This window comes from Martes martes (assembly GCF_963455335.1).
Source record: "Martes martes genome assembly, chromosome: 18".
Taxonomy (NCBI): domain Eukaryota; kingdom Metazoa; phylum Chordata; class Mammalia; order Carnivora; family Mustelidae; genus Martes; species Martes martes.
This window is the reverse complement of record NC_137906.1, coordinates 1950180-1965314: the sequence shown is the minus strand read 5'-3', so window position 1 is coordinate 1965314 and position 15135 is coordinate 1950180. Positions and strand designations below refer to the sequence as shown.

The 15135-nt window shown below is 48.1% G+C and overlaps 1 protein-coding gene across 1 annotated transcript in view; it reads left to right on the top strand.

The window, feature by feature from the left end:
- GALNT17 (polypeptide N-acetylgalactosaminyltransferase 17) overlaps positions 1 to 15135 on the top strand; it is a gene marked incomplete at its 5' end in the record, with an annotated part of 428234 nt that overhangs the window by 378876 nt on the left and 34223 nt on the right. The window contains 2 exons of the mRNA XM_080830474.1: positions 8587 to 8772; positions 11300 to 11437. Coding sequence (XP_080686600.1) covers positions 8587 to 8772; positions 11300 to 11437 — 324 coding nt within the window. The remainder of the gene's footprint in view (positions 1 to 8586; positions 8773 to 11299; positions 11438 to 15135) is intronic.

Sequence of the window (15135 nt, the reverse complement as noted above, 5' to 3'; positions counted from 1 at the left end):
ACAGATGCATTATTCATAACAGCCAAAATGGAAAAAGCCCAAGTGTCCATGAATGGATGAATGTATAAATGAAGTGTAGTATAGCATCCAGCCATACAAAGGAATGAAGACCAGGTATACATTACAACATGGGTAAACCTTCAAGATATCATGCTAAGTGAAAGACGTCAGCCACAATGGACCACATATTGTGTGATTTGTTTATATGATATATCCAGACTAGGCAAATCCATAGAGACAAAAAGTATATTAGTGATTATCTAGAGCTGGGGGTGGTGGTGAGGGGGGCTGACTGGTCATGAGTATAAGGTTTCTAGTTGGCTGATAAAAATGTCCTAAAATTGATTGTGATGATGGTTGCATAATTCTGTGACTATACCAAAACCATGGAATTTTTTACATTTTTTAAACAAGTGAATTTTGTAGTATGTGGATTATAGTTCAATAGAACTATTATATATTAAGGAAACAACAACAACAACAAAAAAGCAAAAAACAAAGACCTCAGCCTACAAAGATTCCCTCTTCAGCGAGATCTGATGTGCTCCCCTGGCCTGTGGTCCTGGGGGTTGACGCACTCCTTATTTTGCATCCCCTTGATGTTCAGCTGGACTCTGCCGGGTATTCCACAGCACCTCTTAGTCTCTCCTAGGCTTGGATCTTGCTGGTAATTGTCTGTTACTGACTTTGACCCCCTTCTGCTCTCTACGGTTCATCTTCAGACAAGCCCACTAATGCCTCCTGACAGCTTGCCTTTGCCCTCAATGCTCCTACTCACTTCCTGTCCCAAGGGTAGTAGGCAGGTCTAGGGGTCACTTGGGCAGGACCTGGACAAAACACTGACTGGCCTTGGTCTGGGCTGCATGAGGATTCAGAACAAAATTAATTAATTTCTCTTAATTTCTTTCTTTATTAACTCTCATAGATCAGGAATAGTCCATATCCCCCAAAGGAAAGAAACTGTCATTTGATGGTATGAGATGCACAGTTTTGACTGTGTGAGTGACACAGAAGACTCACTCACCCACACCTCCATGGGTCATCTTGGCCTGTGTGTCCTCACAGGAGTAAAGACTAGGATGTTGAGGGCCCCACAGTGAGTGAGGAAGACCAGCAGCCGTCTTACTTTCTACTCACCTTAACATCTTAGGAGGAGATTCACTCGTTTCGTGGAGTATGAAAGATGGTCTCCAAGAGAAAGCCAACTCTACAACTGATAATAGAATAAAAGAAAGTGATGGGTGCTCACCAGAAATAAGTTTCGGACAAATTAAAAGGATGGACACACTTGGCCATGGTTCAAGATCTGAGATCTGGAAGCATCTCTTTTATACCCTGTGCCAAGACAAGAAAATGCCATTCATAGATGGTTGAAGAAATTTGCTCAGTAAGCGGCACAGGGGCTGTTGACTGGTTCATAGGGAGAAAATAGTTTCGGTGCGTGCCTAGAGGTGGCCTATGATAGAAGGTGCACACGAGAATCCCAGGGGACCCTAGAGATTGGATTCAGAGATAATCCAGTGGTCTAGGTAACATGCCTGAGTTCATTAGTTGGGGGATTCCTCGTGGTCTCAAGATTGTTCCTCCAGAAAGTCAATGCTGGGGTGGACAGCCTAAGGAAGCTGGTGTCCTCCACTGGTGATGACCCTGGCCCTCCAGCCTGGGACTGTGGTCTATGGAATAGGGAATCATAAACCCTGAACACCAGAGCTGAAAGGATCCAGTGTGATAGCCTCCCCCTCATTTATAGATGACAAAACTGGGGTTGGGGTGTAAAATGAGTGTGCTCAGATTGCGGGAGAAATGGATCACGTGGCCTTTCCTTACTAGAGAATTCATGGGTTGATTCCTCCTCAGCATCTTTCAGCTTGTGTTAGAGGAGGGGTTCAGCTGGGCTGGTTTTGCAGTATGAGCCAGGGTTCCAGGGAGCCATTGTCCCAGAAACACAGGGGTGGTTTTGGGTTTGTAGGCAGAGACGTTGGGGAGACTCAGAGCTTCCTGGTGTTGAGTCCTACAGTAAAGGCCCTTGGTCATTCTGACTTTCATTTCTGTGCCTGTCATGTTGTATGTCTAGACTGTTTCCTTCTTTTTTCTTCATTCCATTCCTCCCTCTGTGAGAGCAAGTGGGAGCCCATAAAGTGTTCAGGGGAATGATGTGATCCGATCACGGGACTCTGGCTGCCGAGTAGAGGCCAGCTGAATGGAATGGAGCCATCAGGAGGTGGGTACTGTGGTCCAGGTGGTGGCAACTTAGAGCGATGGTGGAGGAGGTGGTGGTCTGGTGATCATGGCAGGTGTGAGTGGAAAGGACTGCAGCTGAGCCATAGTGCAGAGTCATTGTCTGCAGGACTTGGTGACGGACTGACCAGTGCCTGGGGAGCAGAGGGCTGAGGATGGCACCTAGATTTCTTTCTGGATCCTGCAGCTTCCTGTTCCAACTGAATGACAGGGGTGTGGAGCAGAGGGAGGCACAGAAAGCTCTGGGCCCCCTTCTGTAACAGTATCTGAGGCTCTTTCCAGAGACAGCTGCCCCCTCCCCCCCACCGCCCGATGGTGTCTGGAGCATCTCAGGAAAAGTGGCTCTCATGTTCTCATGGCACTCACAGTTCATACTCTATTGACACCGTTGAAAATTCTCACCAGATTACTTTGGTGACAAACCTACTCATTCCTGAGCCATACTTCCTGCTGCTTTCGAGCAATAGCTGGCTTCTAAAAATGGCGGAAGAAGACTAGACCTTGAGCATTTGAATTCTTGTAGTGGTTTCCAAAGCCAGACACACCAGGTGGGACACGGGGGCCCGAGAGGAATATATTAGCACTTCCATTTCTGTGCGATTTCAAACGTCTCTCTCTACACTCATCATTGGTAAAATCTAGTAGTGCGATAGCCCATGCATTTCATTTAAAATGGGTGAATTCAGTAGGATGGAGGAGGATGGGCTTCAACTGTTGTTTTTTTTTTTTTCTCCAGATGAAAATATCTACCAAAAATGTTCAGAGGCCACCGCCTACAACAGGTGACATAAATGAACCAGCCATGCTGGCTTCGGCTCCTGGCCTCCCCCCCAGCTCCCTCACCCACCGCCTTACTGACCAGGCTCCTTGGTGACGGAGGCTCTGGGGAGAGCCCCAGGCAGTGCCTGGAACATTCAGTCCTGCATCTCTTCCCAGCATCCCCAGAACCACTGCCCGGTGGTCTGAGCTTTCATCAGCCACATGCTAACTTCTCTTGGCCTCAGTCATGAAACCATAGACTCGGAATACATATTAAATGGCTTTAGGCCTCTGGTTCCCAAACCTGGCTACATGGAAGGGACGTTTTTAAAGACCCAGTGGTACCTCAGCTTCTCCCTGGAGAACGTGACTCGTAGGTCCGGGGAGGGATCCTGGCATTGGAAAATGTAAAGCACCCCTTGGTGATTTGGAGGCACAGCCTGGTTTAGGAACCAGTGATGTGGGCCAGCTTCTCATCCCGCCCTTGAAGGGAGGACTTGAGACACTGGGAAGTACAGAGGACATTCAGGGAGACCAGCAGACAGGCTGAGATCCAGGCATAGTTCTGGAAATACCAGCTTGCCCCGTCCGATGACGTACTTTCCATCATCTTTAAGACTCTAATGAGCTATTGTAATATTTATGAAACACATGAGTTGAATGAATGAAATGCATCAAAAAATGGAATTAAGCCAGCATGCCCTTGAAGAGGCTCTCTCTGGAGCAATGCTGGAGAAATCAGAAATCATTCACACTCATTGACACCCTTCTCCCAGCGTCCTCTTCTCCCAGGGCATCACCGTCCAAAGCTGGGAGGATGTGTCTCGTGATGCTGTTTTGCCTCCAGAGGCCTGGGTAGCCTTGGGCAGGCTTTCTGGCCCAGAGCATGATGCTGCCATAGCTATGTCCTACTGCCCAAGCAGAAAACTAGGAGTCCTTTGTGGTCCTTCTTCATCTCTGCCACATCCAACCCATTGGCCAAGATTTTGCCATTAAAAAGCTCAAACCTGTCAACCTCTGCTTCTATTCCACTGCCCTAGCCAAAGCTCCCAGAACTTCTCCCCAGGATGACACTAAGACCCTCCTGCCACCTCTGTCTCCCCTCTCCTTGCCACTAACCTTTTTTCCCACCCTTCAGCTGGGGTGACATTTTCAAATTCATATCTTTCAATGGCTTCTCATTTAGAACAAAGATCTGTTTCCTCCATGTGGTCTACAGGTCTGGCTGGTGGAAGCCCTGCCTGCCCACCCAGCTTCATTTCAGGCTCTTCTCCCGTCCACTGCTCTGCTCTGAGGCGCAGCCCCTTGGCTGTTCTTTCAGTTTCTTGAATATTCAACTAATGTCAGTTGTTTACGTATGCTCAAATTCAGTGGCTTAAGAGAACAGTCAGTTTGCTCACCATTCTGGAGTCTGGCGGTTTGGGCTGGGCTCAGCTAGGTGATTCTTCTGCTCATTGCAGCATTGGTGGGATCATTCACATGGTGGTGGTCAGCCAGTGGCTTGGCTGGAGGCGTCTGGTCCAGCTGAGGCCCAAGGCACATGAGAGAGGCCAGGCCGGACCCCCTTCGCCCCATGGTCTTTCGTCCACAGCTTCTTCAAAGCATGGTGGACTTGGGATCCCAAGATGGAGAAAGCAGAAATTCTAAACCCTCCTAAGGCCTGGCCTTGGAAAGTGCAAAACATCACTTCTAGTATGTTCTACAACTCGGGGCAAGTCTTAAGGCTAGCCCAGATCCAAGAGGATGAAGAGTAGATCCAACCCTTTGATGGAAAGGAGCATGGGAGGAATTGTTGCAGCCGTCTGGAATGCAGCCCACATTCAAGGGGCGTAGGCTCCCCCTACACAATACCGCTATACCTGGGCTGGCTGCCCCTATGTTTGGGCTCTTGTCCACATTGCCACCTTCTTCAACCAAGTTAGCTCAGTCTACGCCTTCTGATGACACCTTACCTGTCCTAGGTCAGGATATTTTCTCTGAGCCGATGGGCCACATCCCTTTCTTGGCGAATGCTGGCTTTTCCAGCACTGTGTTGCTTTCCTTCCTAGGAATTAGCTTCCTGTCAGAGCATGCACATCTGCCTGTGATGATTTAGTTCCTGCGTTTCCCTTCCAAGACCATCAACTTCATGAGCTCAAGGAGCGACTTGTGTGTTGACCCTTCTCCCTCTGTCTTTGCCGCGCTGGAAAGTAGGCTCTGAGTGGAATTTTCTGGTTGAATAAATTAGTGGATACCTATTCCTGGAGTTACTACACCTCCTGACGGTCACCTTCTCACTTCTCCGGTAAAGGTGCACCAAGAGCCACGCTGTGACAGTGTTACAGGCATCTGGGCCAGTGCCCAACCCCAGTGATTCACTCTAGGTTTGCTGGGCCCAACAGAACATTGTACCGCTGAGACACTAAATGGTCTGAGAGCTCCTTGCATCTCCCCAGATCATACAGGAAGAGCTAAGTGGCTCTGAGTTGGTGCCCACTGAGTGTGCCAGCTGGTATCCACATGGCAGAGCCCAGGACAGGAAGCCAGTGTTCCTGCCGCACAGGACAGACATGCTGTGCCGCCTGCCTCCCAGCCTGGCATGCCACCTCCCACTCTTGTTTAAGAGGCTGGGGGTGTGACCTGGCCCCTCTGTTCTCCCAGCCCACTCATAGCAAGGAGGGCCACCTGACAGCCCTTCTAAGCCTAGTTGCACCCACGAGAACAATCTGGAATAATTTGGACGATTCCAACCTTGGTTTATCCTGACCTTGGGCTGGACTGCTTACGGAAGACTGGCACCAAGTCGGCCTGCCTGTGGGTTCTGTTCCCACCCAGCCCCTCTGTGCTTAGGCCTGGGTTTCTGGCTTTTGCCGAGGCCCTTCCTACACCTGTGCCTGTGACCCCTGCTCGGAAACTGGTCTTCACAGAACCCGGCCTTGGCCCGCATCACTTCACCTTTCCTTAGCTCCCCAAACTGGAATCTGTCCCTTGAGTCTCCTTTTCCCTGCTCTCTGTGGAATGATCTATCAATCTGCCTGTGTATTTTTGTCACGGCTTCGTTGAGATAGTCACCAGCACGATTCACCCATTTACAGTAGAGAGCTCAGTGGTGTTTAGTGCGTTCAGAGTTCTTCAGTGACCACCTCAATCAACATCAGAGCATCTGGATCACCTAAAAGGAAACCCCATACCCACTGGCAGTCACTCCACCTTCTCCCACCCCAGCCCCAGGCAGCCACCAGTTTTCTTTCTGTCTCTGGGGGTTTTCTTATACTGGACATTTCATATAAATGGAATCATGTAGTATACTGTCCATTGTGACTGACCTCTGCCCCTGAGCATCCTGTTTTCAAGGTTCACCCGTACTGTAACACATGTCAGTATCTTATTTATTTTATTGCTAAATAATATTCCACCATATGGAATATTTATTTATCCACTCATCAGTTGGCAGACATTTGCTTAACTGTAGGTCATGAAAATGTGCCCTTGTGTTTTCTTCTAAGACTTCTGCAGTTTTAGCTCTTCTATTCAGGTCTTTGGTCCACTTCAAGTTAATTTTTATCTATGTGGTGAGGTGGTGGCAAAAATTCATTCCTTGGCATGTTGTCTGGCACAATTTGTTGAAAATATCTATTTTCCCCCTTTGAATTGTCTTGGCACCCTTGTTGAAAGACAGTCAGTTATGGGGCACCTGGGTGGCCTAGTCTGTTAAGCACCTGACTGTTGGCTTCAGCACAGGTCATGATCTCGGGGTCATGGCATTGAGCCCCGTGACGGGCTCCCTGCTCAGTGCAGAGCCTGCTTCGGATTCTCTCTCTTCTTCTCCCTCTGCTCCTTGTGCTTCTGTTCTCTCTCACTGTCTCTATAAATAAATCTTTAAAAAAAAATCAGTCAATTATAAATGTGAGGGCTTATTTCTAGACTCTCAGTTCTATCCTGTTGTCTGTCCTTACACCGGAACCACACTGTCTTGATTATAGGAGCTTCCTGGTACATTTCGAGATCTGAAGAGGAAGTCCTCCAGCTTTGTTCTTTTTTTGAGTCTCTTGTATTTCCACATAAATTTTCGGATCAGTTTGTTAATTTCTGCAAAGAAGTCATCTGAGGTTTTGATGGGGATTGGGTTGAGTCTTCGAATCAATTTGGGAAGTACTGCCATCTTCACAATAGTAGGTCTTCAAATCCATGAACATGGGATGTCTTGCCATTCATTCCCTGAATCCCGAAACTGCCCAACACTGCATACCTGTGCAACTCTGGGCAAATCTTTGCATATTGGCCACCCCTGGAAGTTCAGCCACCGTGTTTTACCCCTATTCCCCATAAGCCTTTAGCCATATTTTCACCCCCTGACTTGGCTTCCTTCCACTATCAGCAGCTGCCATGCCATCCCAAGGGGGCAACTAATTGTCAGGTCCCAAATGAAACTACTCTGGACCGCCCACTGTCTACCAATCTCTTAGCTCACAGTCTCCTCCTTGAAGGTGAGGGTTCATGGTTACAGGGAGAATTTCCCGTCTGTATCATTTCCCTGTGGTGCAGCCAGAGTTGGGAAATAGAAGATCACACACATGTGGATTTTGCCACCAAATTCGATCAATAAAGACCCAGGGGTGGTGCGCAACTTGCAAGAGGGTCCCAGCGTCCTGTGGAGGGGATCTGGGACACTAAAGGGTGGAGTGACTTGAAGTATCCCAGCTTGAGACCAGCAGTGCTGTCTGTGCTTACTGGCTCAGCTCACCAGCAGTCTTCCATTTACGGCGAGTATACACGATCCTTATGGCAGGACAGCAGCCTGGGTCCCTGAAACCTCTCTGTGTCCGCTCTCCCCACCAGGATCGGGAGGTTTATTTCCACAAAGCAGTCCTTCTTAACAATCAGAAATGCTTTCTTTTTCCTGCCTGGGGCTGAGAGAGGTTGGACAGTCCAGCTTTCCCCCTCAAGCAGGGCCTTCTGAGCCCGGGTGCCTGCCATGCCCACACAGAGAACGGCAAGTGTCACTTCCTTGGGCTTTTGCATGCCTCAGAGGCAACCGCTATGTCAGCCTTCCACCTCAGTGTTCCAGCAGTAACAAGTGGGGCCGGCGCGTGATAACACTGGGGCACATGGTTCCAGAAGGCTGGGCATCTGTGCTCTTGGGACTCCAAAATAGAGCATATTAACAATGCATAAGTAGACCGTTGCACACTTTGTGCCTATATGAATAAAGATGGTTTGGTTTTCAGTTTGAATTTTCCGTTCTAGGTCTGTAAGGCATGGCTTCTGCCAGGTGGGAGAAAACCCTCCACGGGTGCCACTTGTTCACCACTGAGAACTTAAGAATACCCATGCGTCACCAAGGGCACCTTAGGTCAATGGGTGCCTGTTACCCAGAGCTCTATTTTCACATCCTAAACCATTGTACCTATAAAAATCCCCCCAAGCCCACTTTGACACGTGGTAGCTGGGTCAGGTTCATCTACACTGCAATAACACACCGACCCTGAAATATATTAGAATGCATTTCTCACTCGTGCTGTCTCCTGACCATGGCCCTGGGGCCTTGGGCAGGGGCTGTGGCCTCTAGGAATTTCTCTGTCCAGCTGATAAAATCCTTTATGCCTCCAGGTGTGGCTCTGCGGGGGCAGCATGGAGGTCCTGCCTTGCTCACGAGTGGCCCACATCGAGCGGAAGAAGAAACCTTACAACAGCAACATTGGTTTCTACACCAAGAGGAACGCCCTCCGGGTTGCCGAGGTCTGGATGGACGACTACAAGTCTCACGTGTACATAGCGTGGAACCTGCCACTGGAGGTGGGGGCACAGCAGCCCTTCCCCGTCCCCCTGGACCAGCGGCCACAGCAGCCCTTCCCCGTCCCCCTGGACCAGCGGCCACAGCAGCCCTTCCCCGTCCCCCTGGACCAGCGGCCCCGTGTTTGATGGGTCACTGATCCCTTCAGTCAGTTGGTGGTTCCTCCCCAGAAAGGTGCTTGCACTTGCAAAATTATAAGAGCATCTTGTGGGGGTTCACAGACCTCCAGGTTGTAGAACCTCTGCTTTACGTGGGGACTGGCATAGTGGAGACCTCAAAATCCATTTACAAAGAGTAGAAGGATCTTGTGGGTTAATCCTGGTCATGGTAGAGTAATCTGGATGCCCTGCTCTTGAACAAGCACTGCATCCGGGAGATCCTGTACCAACGGCTTGGTACAGGCCCCATCATTTGCTCTGACTCTGTGCCCTCTCCTAGAGCTCCAGCTGCCCTCATGACATAGGCGCCCACTGTTTACATGACTCCTCAAGTCTCCTCCCTCTTCTGCCCGGAACACTGAACCCCACAGGAGTATTGCTTAGTGGCTGTATCCCAGCTTGGTTGGAGTCCGTGCTCTGCCAACCACTGGTTACACAATCTCGAACAAAAACAGAATCACGGCAAGTCCTCCTTCCTAGGGTGATCGGGAGAACTAAGTCTAAAGTACCTGCTTAAGTAGTAAGCACTATGGTAGCCAATCTTAGTACCAGAGTACTCAGTACCCAATCTAAGTACCGGAGTACTCAGTACCCAATCTAAGTACTGGAGTACTCAGTACCCTATCTAAGTACCGGAGTACTCAGCTTGAGTACTGAGTACTAAAATGCTCATGATATGTACTTGGGTCCGTAGCACAATGGGGTGACCAGCACCTTCAGCCAGGGCTGGATTTATCTCTTCAGTCATACTTTAGATGTCTCAGCCACACGCCGAGAGAGTGGCCTGGAATTGTTCCCACTGAGATCTGGCAGCCTCTGCGTTTCAGGAGGCTGGAGCCCAGGGCTGCAGAAATGCAGCTGACTATGTGTAAGAATTACAGATAAGGAGGACAAAAGAGAAGAATGTTTATCATATTATTACAGTCCCTGAAATAATGTTCCGAGGCACGGACACTCCCCTCATGGCCGTACAGCACTTCCTAGGTGTCAGGAGGCCAGAAGTGATTTTACACGTGATCGTTTATGTAAACACAGGCAACGCTCGCTGAGCCCTTGCTATGTCCCTGGTGCTTGGTCAGTTCCTTACTCACAATATCTCGTGTAGCCCCATAACAACCTGCTGACATAGTCTTCCGTGCCTCGGTTTCCTCATCTATAAGGGGTTGTGAGTACCGACCTCACCACACTCTCGTGAAGACAGATATGAGGCTTAGAACAGAGCAGAGAAAACATTAAGAGATCAGTAAATGCTGGCTTGACAGGGACCTCTCTGCTGCCCATTTTACAGATGGGCAAACTGAAGCTCTGGGAGGTTAACATGACTTGCTTAACGTCCTACGCATAGCACATGCCAGGCCAGGGACGCGAACTCGCATCTTTATCCCACTCTTCCCACAGCACAATCACTGTTGTTACTCCTGCTGTCACCCACAAAGGCCTTGTTCTCAGTCCTGAGAGTTCAAGGCTGCCGGCTGGCTCCCAGTGCTTTCCCCGGACAACCTCATGCCAGCAGCACCCCCCCGCGCTTCTCGAAAACGGCCATTCTCTCCCATTATGCTCAACACGTTAAAACCAAGAGTTAAAACCTCACGGGCCAGGTTTGCCTTTGGATTCTGAAAGTTTTACATTGAAGGGGATTTTTCCCTTAAAATCACCGTTTGGCTGATGAAAGAAAGGAGGTTAATGAAATAGCGTGAACTCTCCCCGGCCCCGCGCGGCGGCCTGGCTGCCCGCCATGGCAGAGCCAGCGGCCGGCCTCCCGGTCCGCGGCCATCTTGCGGCAGAGCCCGCGGAGCCATATCTCAGCGGCGCTGCTCTCCCTGTCAGCACACGGCAGCCCATTACAGGTTCATTTCTGTAAAAGCAGAGTGAATTATTCATTAGAACATCATTACAAGCTTTGCAGTGGGAAATTATTTTCACTTCTGTGTATAATGAACTTCACAAAGAGCCAGCAAAGGGGCAGAGTCACCCGGGTAGGGAGAAGAAAGACAGGGGGTGGTTGCAGGCGTTTATTTCCTTGTCTTCATCAAATAATTCCTCCAGTAATTGGCTCTGGGAGTCGCTGAGGATACGCGGGAGAGACGGAGCTGGGAACGTAGGTTGTCAACATCACTGTGTCCCAGGGTCCCCTTCGTGTGGTGATGAGGATGATTGACTTTGGGGGCTGCAAGCTGTGCTCAGGGGACAGCGGTCTAGCTTGGGGGGGAGGCTCTGTGATCAGGTGAGTTCCCTTGAACCTACCAAGCAAGAAGGCAGGAACTGAGGTTTCTCCCGGATGGTGTCTGCGAAGGCCACCTGTCCTTTCCTCTGGCCAGAACCACCCCTCCCCCTGACCCCGGGCACTAAAGCCCTTTGCTTCTGCTTTCAGAACGCGGGAATTGACATAGGCGATGTGTCCGAGAGAAGAGCCTTGAGGAAGAGTTTAAAGTGCAAGAATTTCCAGTGGTACCTGGACCACGTGTACCCGGAAATGAGAAGATACAATAACACCGTCGCATACGGGGAGGTAATGAAGACCGCGCTTGCTCTCCGCTCAGGCGGCTGTGCATTAGGCTGGGGACTGCTTTGATGGGAGGAAGAGAGAGTAGAGTCATTCACTCCTTCAAGAGTGGGTGTTGGAGCTACAGGGTCTGGAAGCAGGGCTCTCCCCTGCTGGCGGGGGGACAGGGGGACACGTCACAGTGGAGGCGTGGGCCCAGAGCTCTGGTGGCCGGTTCTGCCTACGGGTGTGGAGTGTGTGACCAGTTCTGTTTGGACATTCATGAGGTTGCCCAGGACCTGTCAGTGAGACACTGAGCAGGAAGTTGTGTATAAAGACGGGCAGTGCCTAGAGCCGTCCATTGCTCAGGGCCGGGGGTCGAGCCCCTTGTCACCAACAGAAGGGTAGATATTCTTGGATTTTCTGGGAGGAGATGACATCACCTCTCTAAACATTAAAGCAGATAGACTTTTCTCTTATTACCAATGCCATAAATATGCATTGTAGAAAATTTTGAAAATAATAACAGCAATCAACCCTTACAGAGTGCTTTTGATGTGCTTTTCACATGTGAACTCACTTTTTACCCTCTTTATGACGTAGGAGTATTCTTTCCATTTTGTTGGTCAGGAAGCTGAACTTAGATGAATTAAATAAATTACCCGCGGTCTCAGCCTGTAAGTCATGAAGCCAGCCTTGGACAAAGGCATTCTGATTTTGTAGGTAATATGTACAGTTTGACGCACGGTCTTCACTCTGTGCGTGTATGTGTGCACGTGCATTTTTTAAATACACACACATACATGTTTTTTATAAGCACATCTCTGTCTATGTATTCCTAGAGCCATGGTGTCCACATGTGGAATAATTTGAATTATTAACGCCATACGAAGGATATTTTCCTGTGTCATCTCTGCCTCATTAATAACGATTGTCTATGATGCTACCTTTGGGTGGGATGTGTTTTGTTGAAAATATAGACATCTGGGTGGTTTCCATTTTTAAAATATCGTCAGCACCACGGCTGAGAACACGCTTGAATGTAAGCCTGGTCGCTTCCTTGCGTTGTATGTCTGGACAAGGAGTCGGTGGCAGAGTCGGGTCAGGGTGTGGGTAGCTGGACGCGCCGGACCCAGGGGGGACGCCCCACGAGCCCTAGCATTCGGGTTCCTTCCCAGGGCTCCCTGCGGCTGCCCTGGGACAACCAGGCTGACACTCGGAAGACTCTCCCTGACTTAGAGCGTTTCCTTCTTCTCTGTGTATTTTCCTACTTTGTGCCCGGTGCCTTTTACAAGAAGGAAGTCAGCTGCGGGTTAAACCATCCGGGTGTGAGGGAGGTGTCGCCCCTGAGCCGGAATCTGGATTAGGGGCCGGGGAAGGCGGACGCCAGTGCACTGGGTACAGGGAGGGTTGAGGACAGTAGCTGGCACCCAGCAGTGACTACTAACAGGTCCAAACTGCCTTGTCTTTTCTAATTCCAAACAAAAGCATGGTTTGGGGGTTTTGGGTTATCGAAGTGAGATCCAACAGAAGGAGTCACGGAGGAACAGCAGACAGTGAGTGGATTATTCGTAGGACAATCAGGTGAATTGCCTAGCTCTTTGGAGAAGAAAACAATTTAAATTCTTACAGCTCGCCATATCCTGAAGTGTATTTCAGATGATCTATAGTGTTAAATGAAAGAAAAGAAACTATGATAGAACCATGCGGAAATGCATGTGCCTCTGATCTCTGAAAGGGCCAGAGCCTTCTAAGAAAGCAAGCCCTGGAAGAAAATGCGTACGAAACGGATAATGGATCTGAGCTTATAAATATTAAAATAATCCATACATCATCCGAATGGAGAAGGCCTGGCAAACCAGAAGTGTATGTGCCATAAATAGTATAAGTGAGTGGGTAACACAATTAGTACATCGTGAGCTCTGGGAGTTGATTTAAATTTTAATAATTAATTTAAATAAGGAAATAAAACATCCCCCCGAAGAAAAATAAAGTACATAAGGAAACACAGATCGTTGGAAAACACATGAAAACTTTTCATGGAATTCCTCATCAAAGAAATTAAAATATGTCTTAAAAATTCATTGAAGTAGGTTTTTCTCTTCTACCAAATAAACAAAGATTCATTTTTGGAATACAGGTTGGCACACCGCCAGCTAGATCTTGGTTATATGAAAAACCACAAATCCTCTGGTGAGAGTGTAAATTGAAACAAGCTTTTTAAAAAGCAATTTGAACCACATGTATTAAAAGGCTTAACGATAGTCACACTTTCATCTCTGCTCTTATCCCAAGCAAATAATTTGAAATGAGGACGAAGATTTGAGAGTAATTGTTCATCTCAGTGACTGGTTTTTTTTTTTTTTTGGACCAAAATTTCTAAATCTAACTTAAAGGTTAGTTAAATATACCATATTAATAGTTTGAAGTGTTTTGCAGTCATTTCAAAAGGTGTGTACAAAACTTTAATGACATGAGAAAATGTTGATATAATTCATTTTTTTAAGATTTTATTTATTTATTTATTTATCTGACAGAGAGAAAAAGAGAGAGAGAGAACACAATCAGGGGAAGCAGCAGGCAGAGGCAGAGGGAGAAGCAGGCTCCCCACGGAGCAGGGAACCCGATGCGGGGCTCCATCCTAGGACCCTGAGATCATGACCTGAGCCGAAGGCAGAGGCTTAACCGACTGAGCTACCCAAGCACCCCTGATATAATTCTTAAGAAGAAAAAGTCAGGGGTGCACCTGGGTGGTTTCGTCAGTTGAACATCTGTCTCTTGATATCTGTTCAGGTCATGATCTCAGGGTTGTGAGATCAAGCCCAGCTTCAGGCTCTGCACTAGGCTCGGAACTTGCTTAAGATTCTTTCTCGCCCTCTCGCTCTGCCCCTCCCCCAGCCTGTATGAGCACATACATGAACACTCTCTCTCTCTAAAAAAAAAAAAAAAAAAATCAGGATTATAGGAGTGGATTGGCTACTATTTTAGATTGGAAGCAAGTAGGAAAATAGCAATGGGGAAATGGAGATGATGGTTGTAGTTACCTCCAGGAGTGAGACAGGCAGTCTTTATGGGGGTACTTTGTAATGTTTCCCCAATTACTGCTGAGGTTCATATGCTAATATAATTAGGAGAAAAATAGTATTAAAAAACAAAGAATAAAAATGGAAAAATTCAAGAAGATGGCAAGGGCACAGTTCCACAGGTTGTGCACTGAACAGCTCCAGGGCCTGCTATTCACATGAAGCACAGTATAAATGATGTAAATGATGTCTCTGTTGCTGAACAACAGGGTGGCCATGGAGTCAATGTAGAGATCACAGTCTGATTTTTGGAGGGGAGAAGACATTTGTTTTTGCAAATCTCTGTCTCTTTAAAGTAAGAAATTGAATGCACGCACTCTATAAAAAATATAAAGATGAAACTAAACTTATTGCAAATCCCAATTCCCAGGCATGATCCATGTTAACATTTTAGGGCATTTGCTTCTATTACCCGTTCTCTGCTTGCTGAGCTCACCATGTGCCAAAATACATTTCATATGGACTATAACATTAAGTGCAAGGAATCAAACTAATCAAATTCAGTTTGGTAACCAAATTTGCCATTATTTAAACAACTCCATTTCTAATACTCGCTCCTACTGGTTCTTTTCACCACACCAGGCCCATGAGCAGCAGGAAAAAGAAAGAGGCATTGTGAATATCGTACTGTATTTGCAGTTT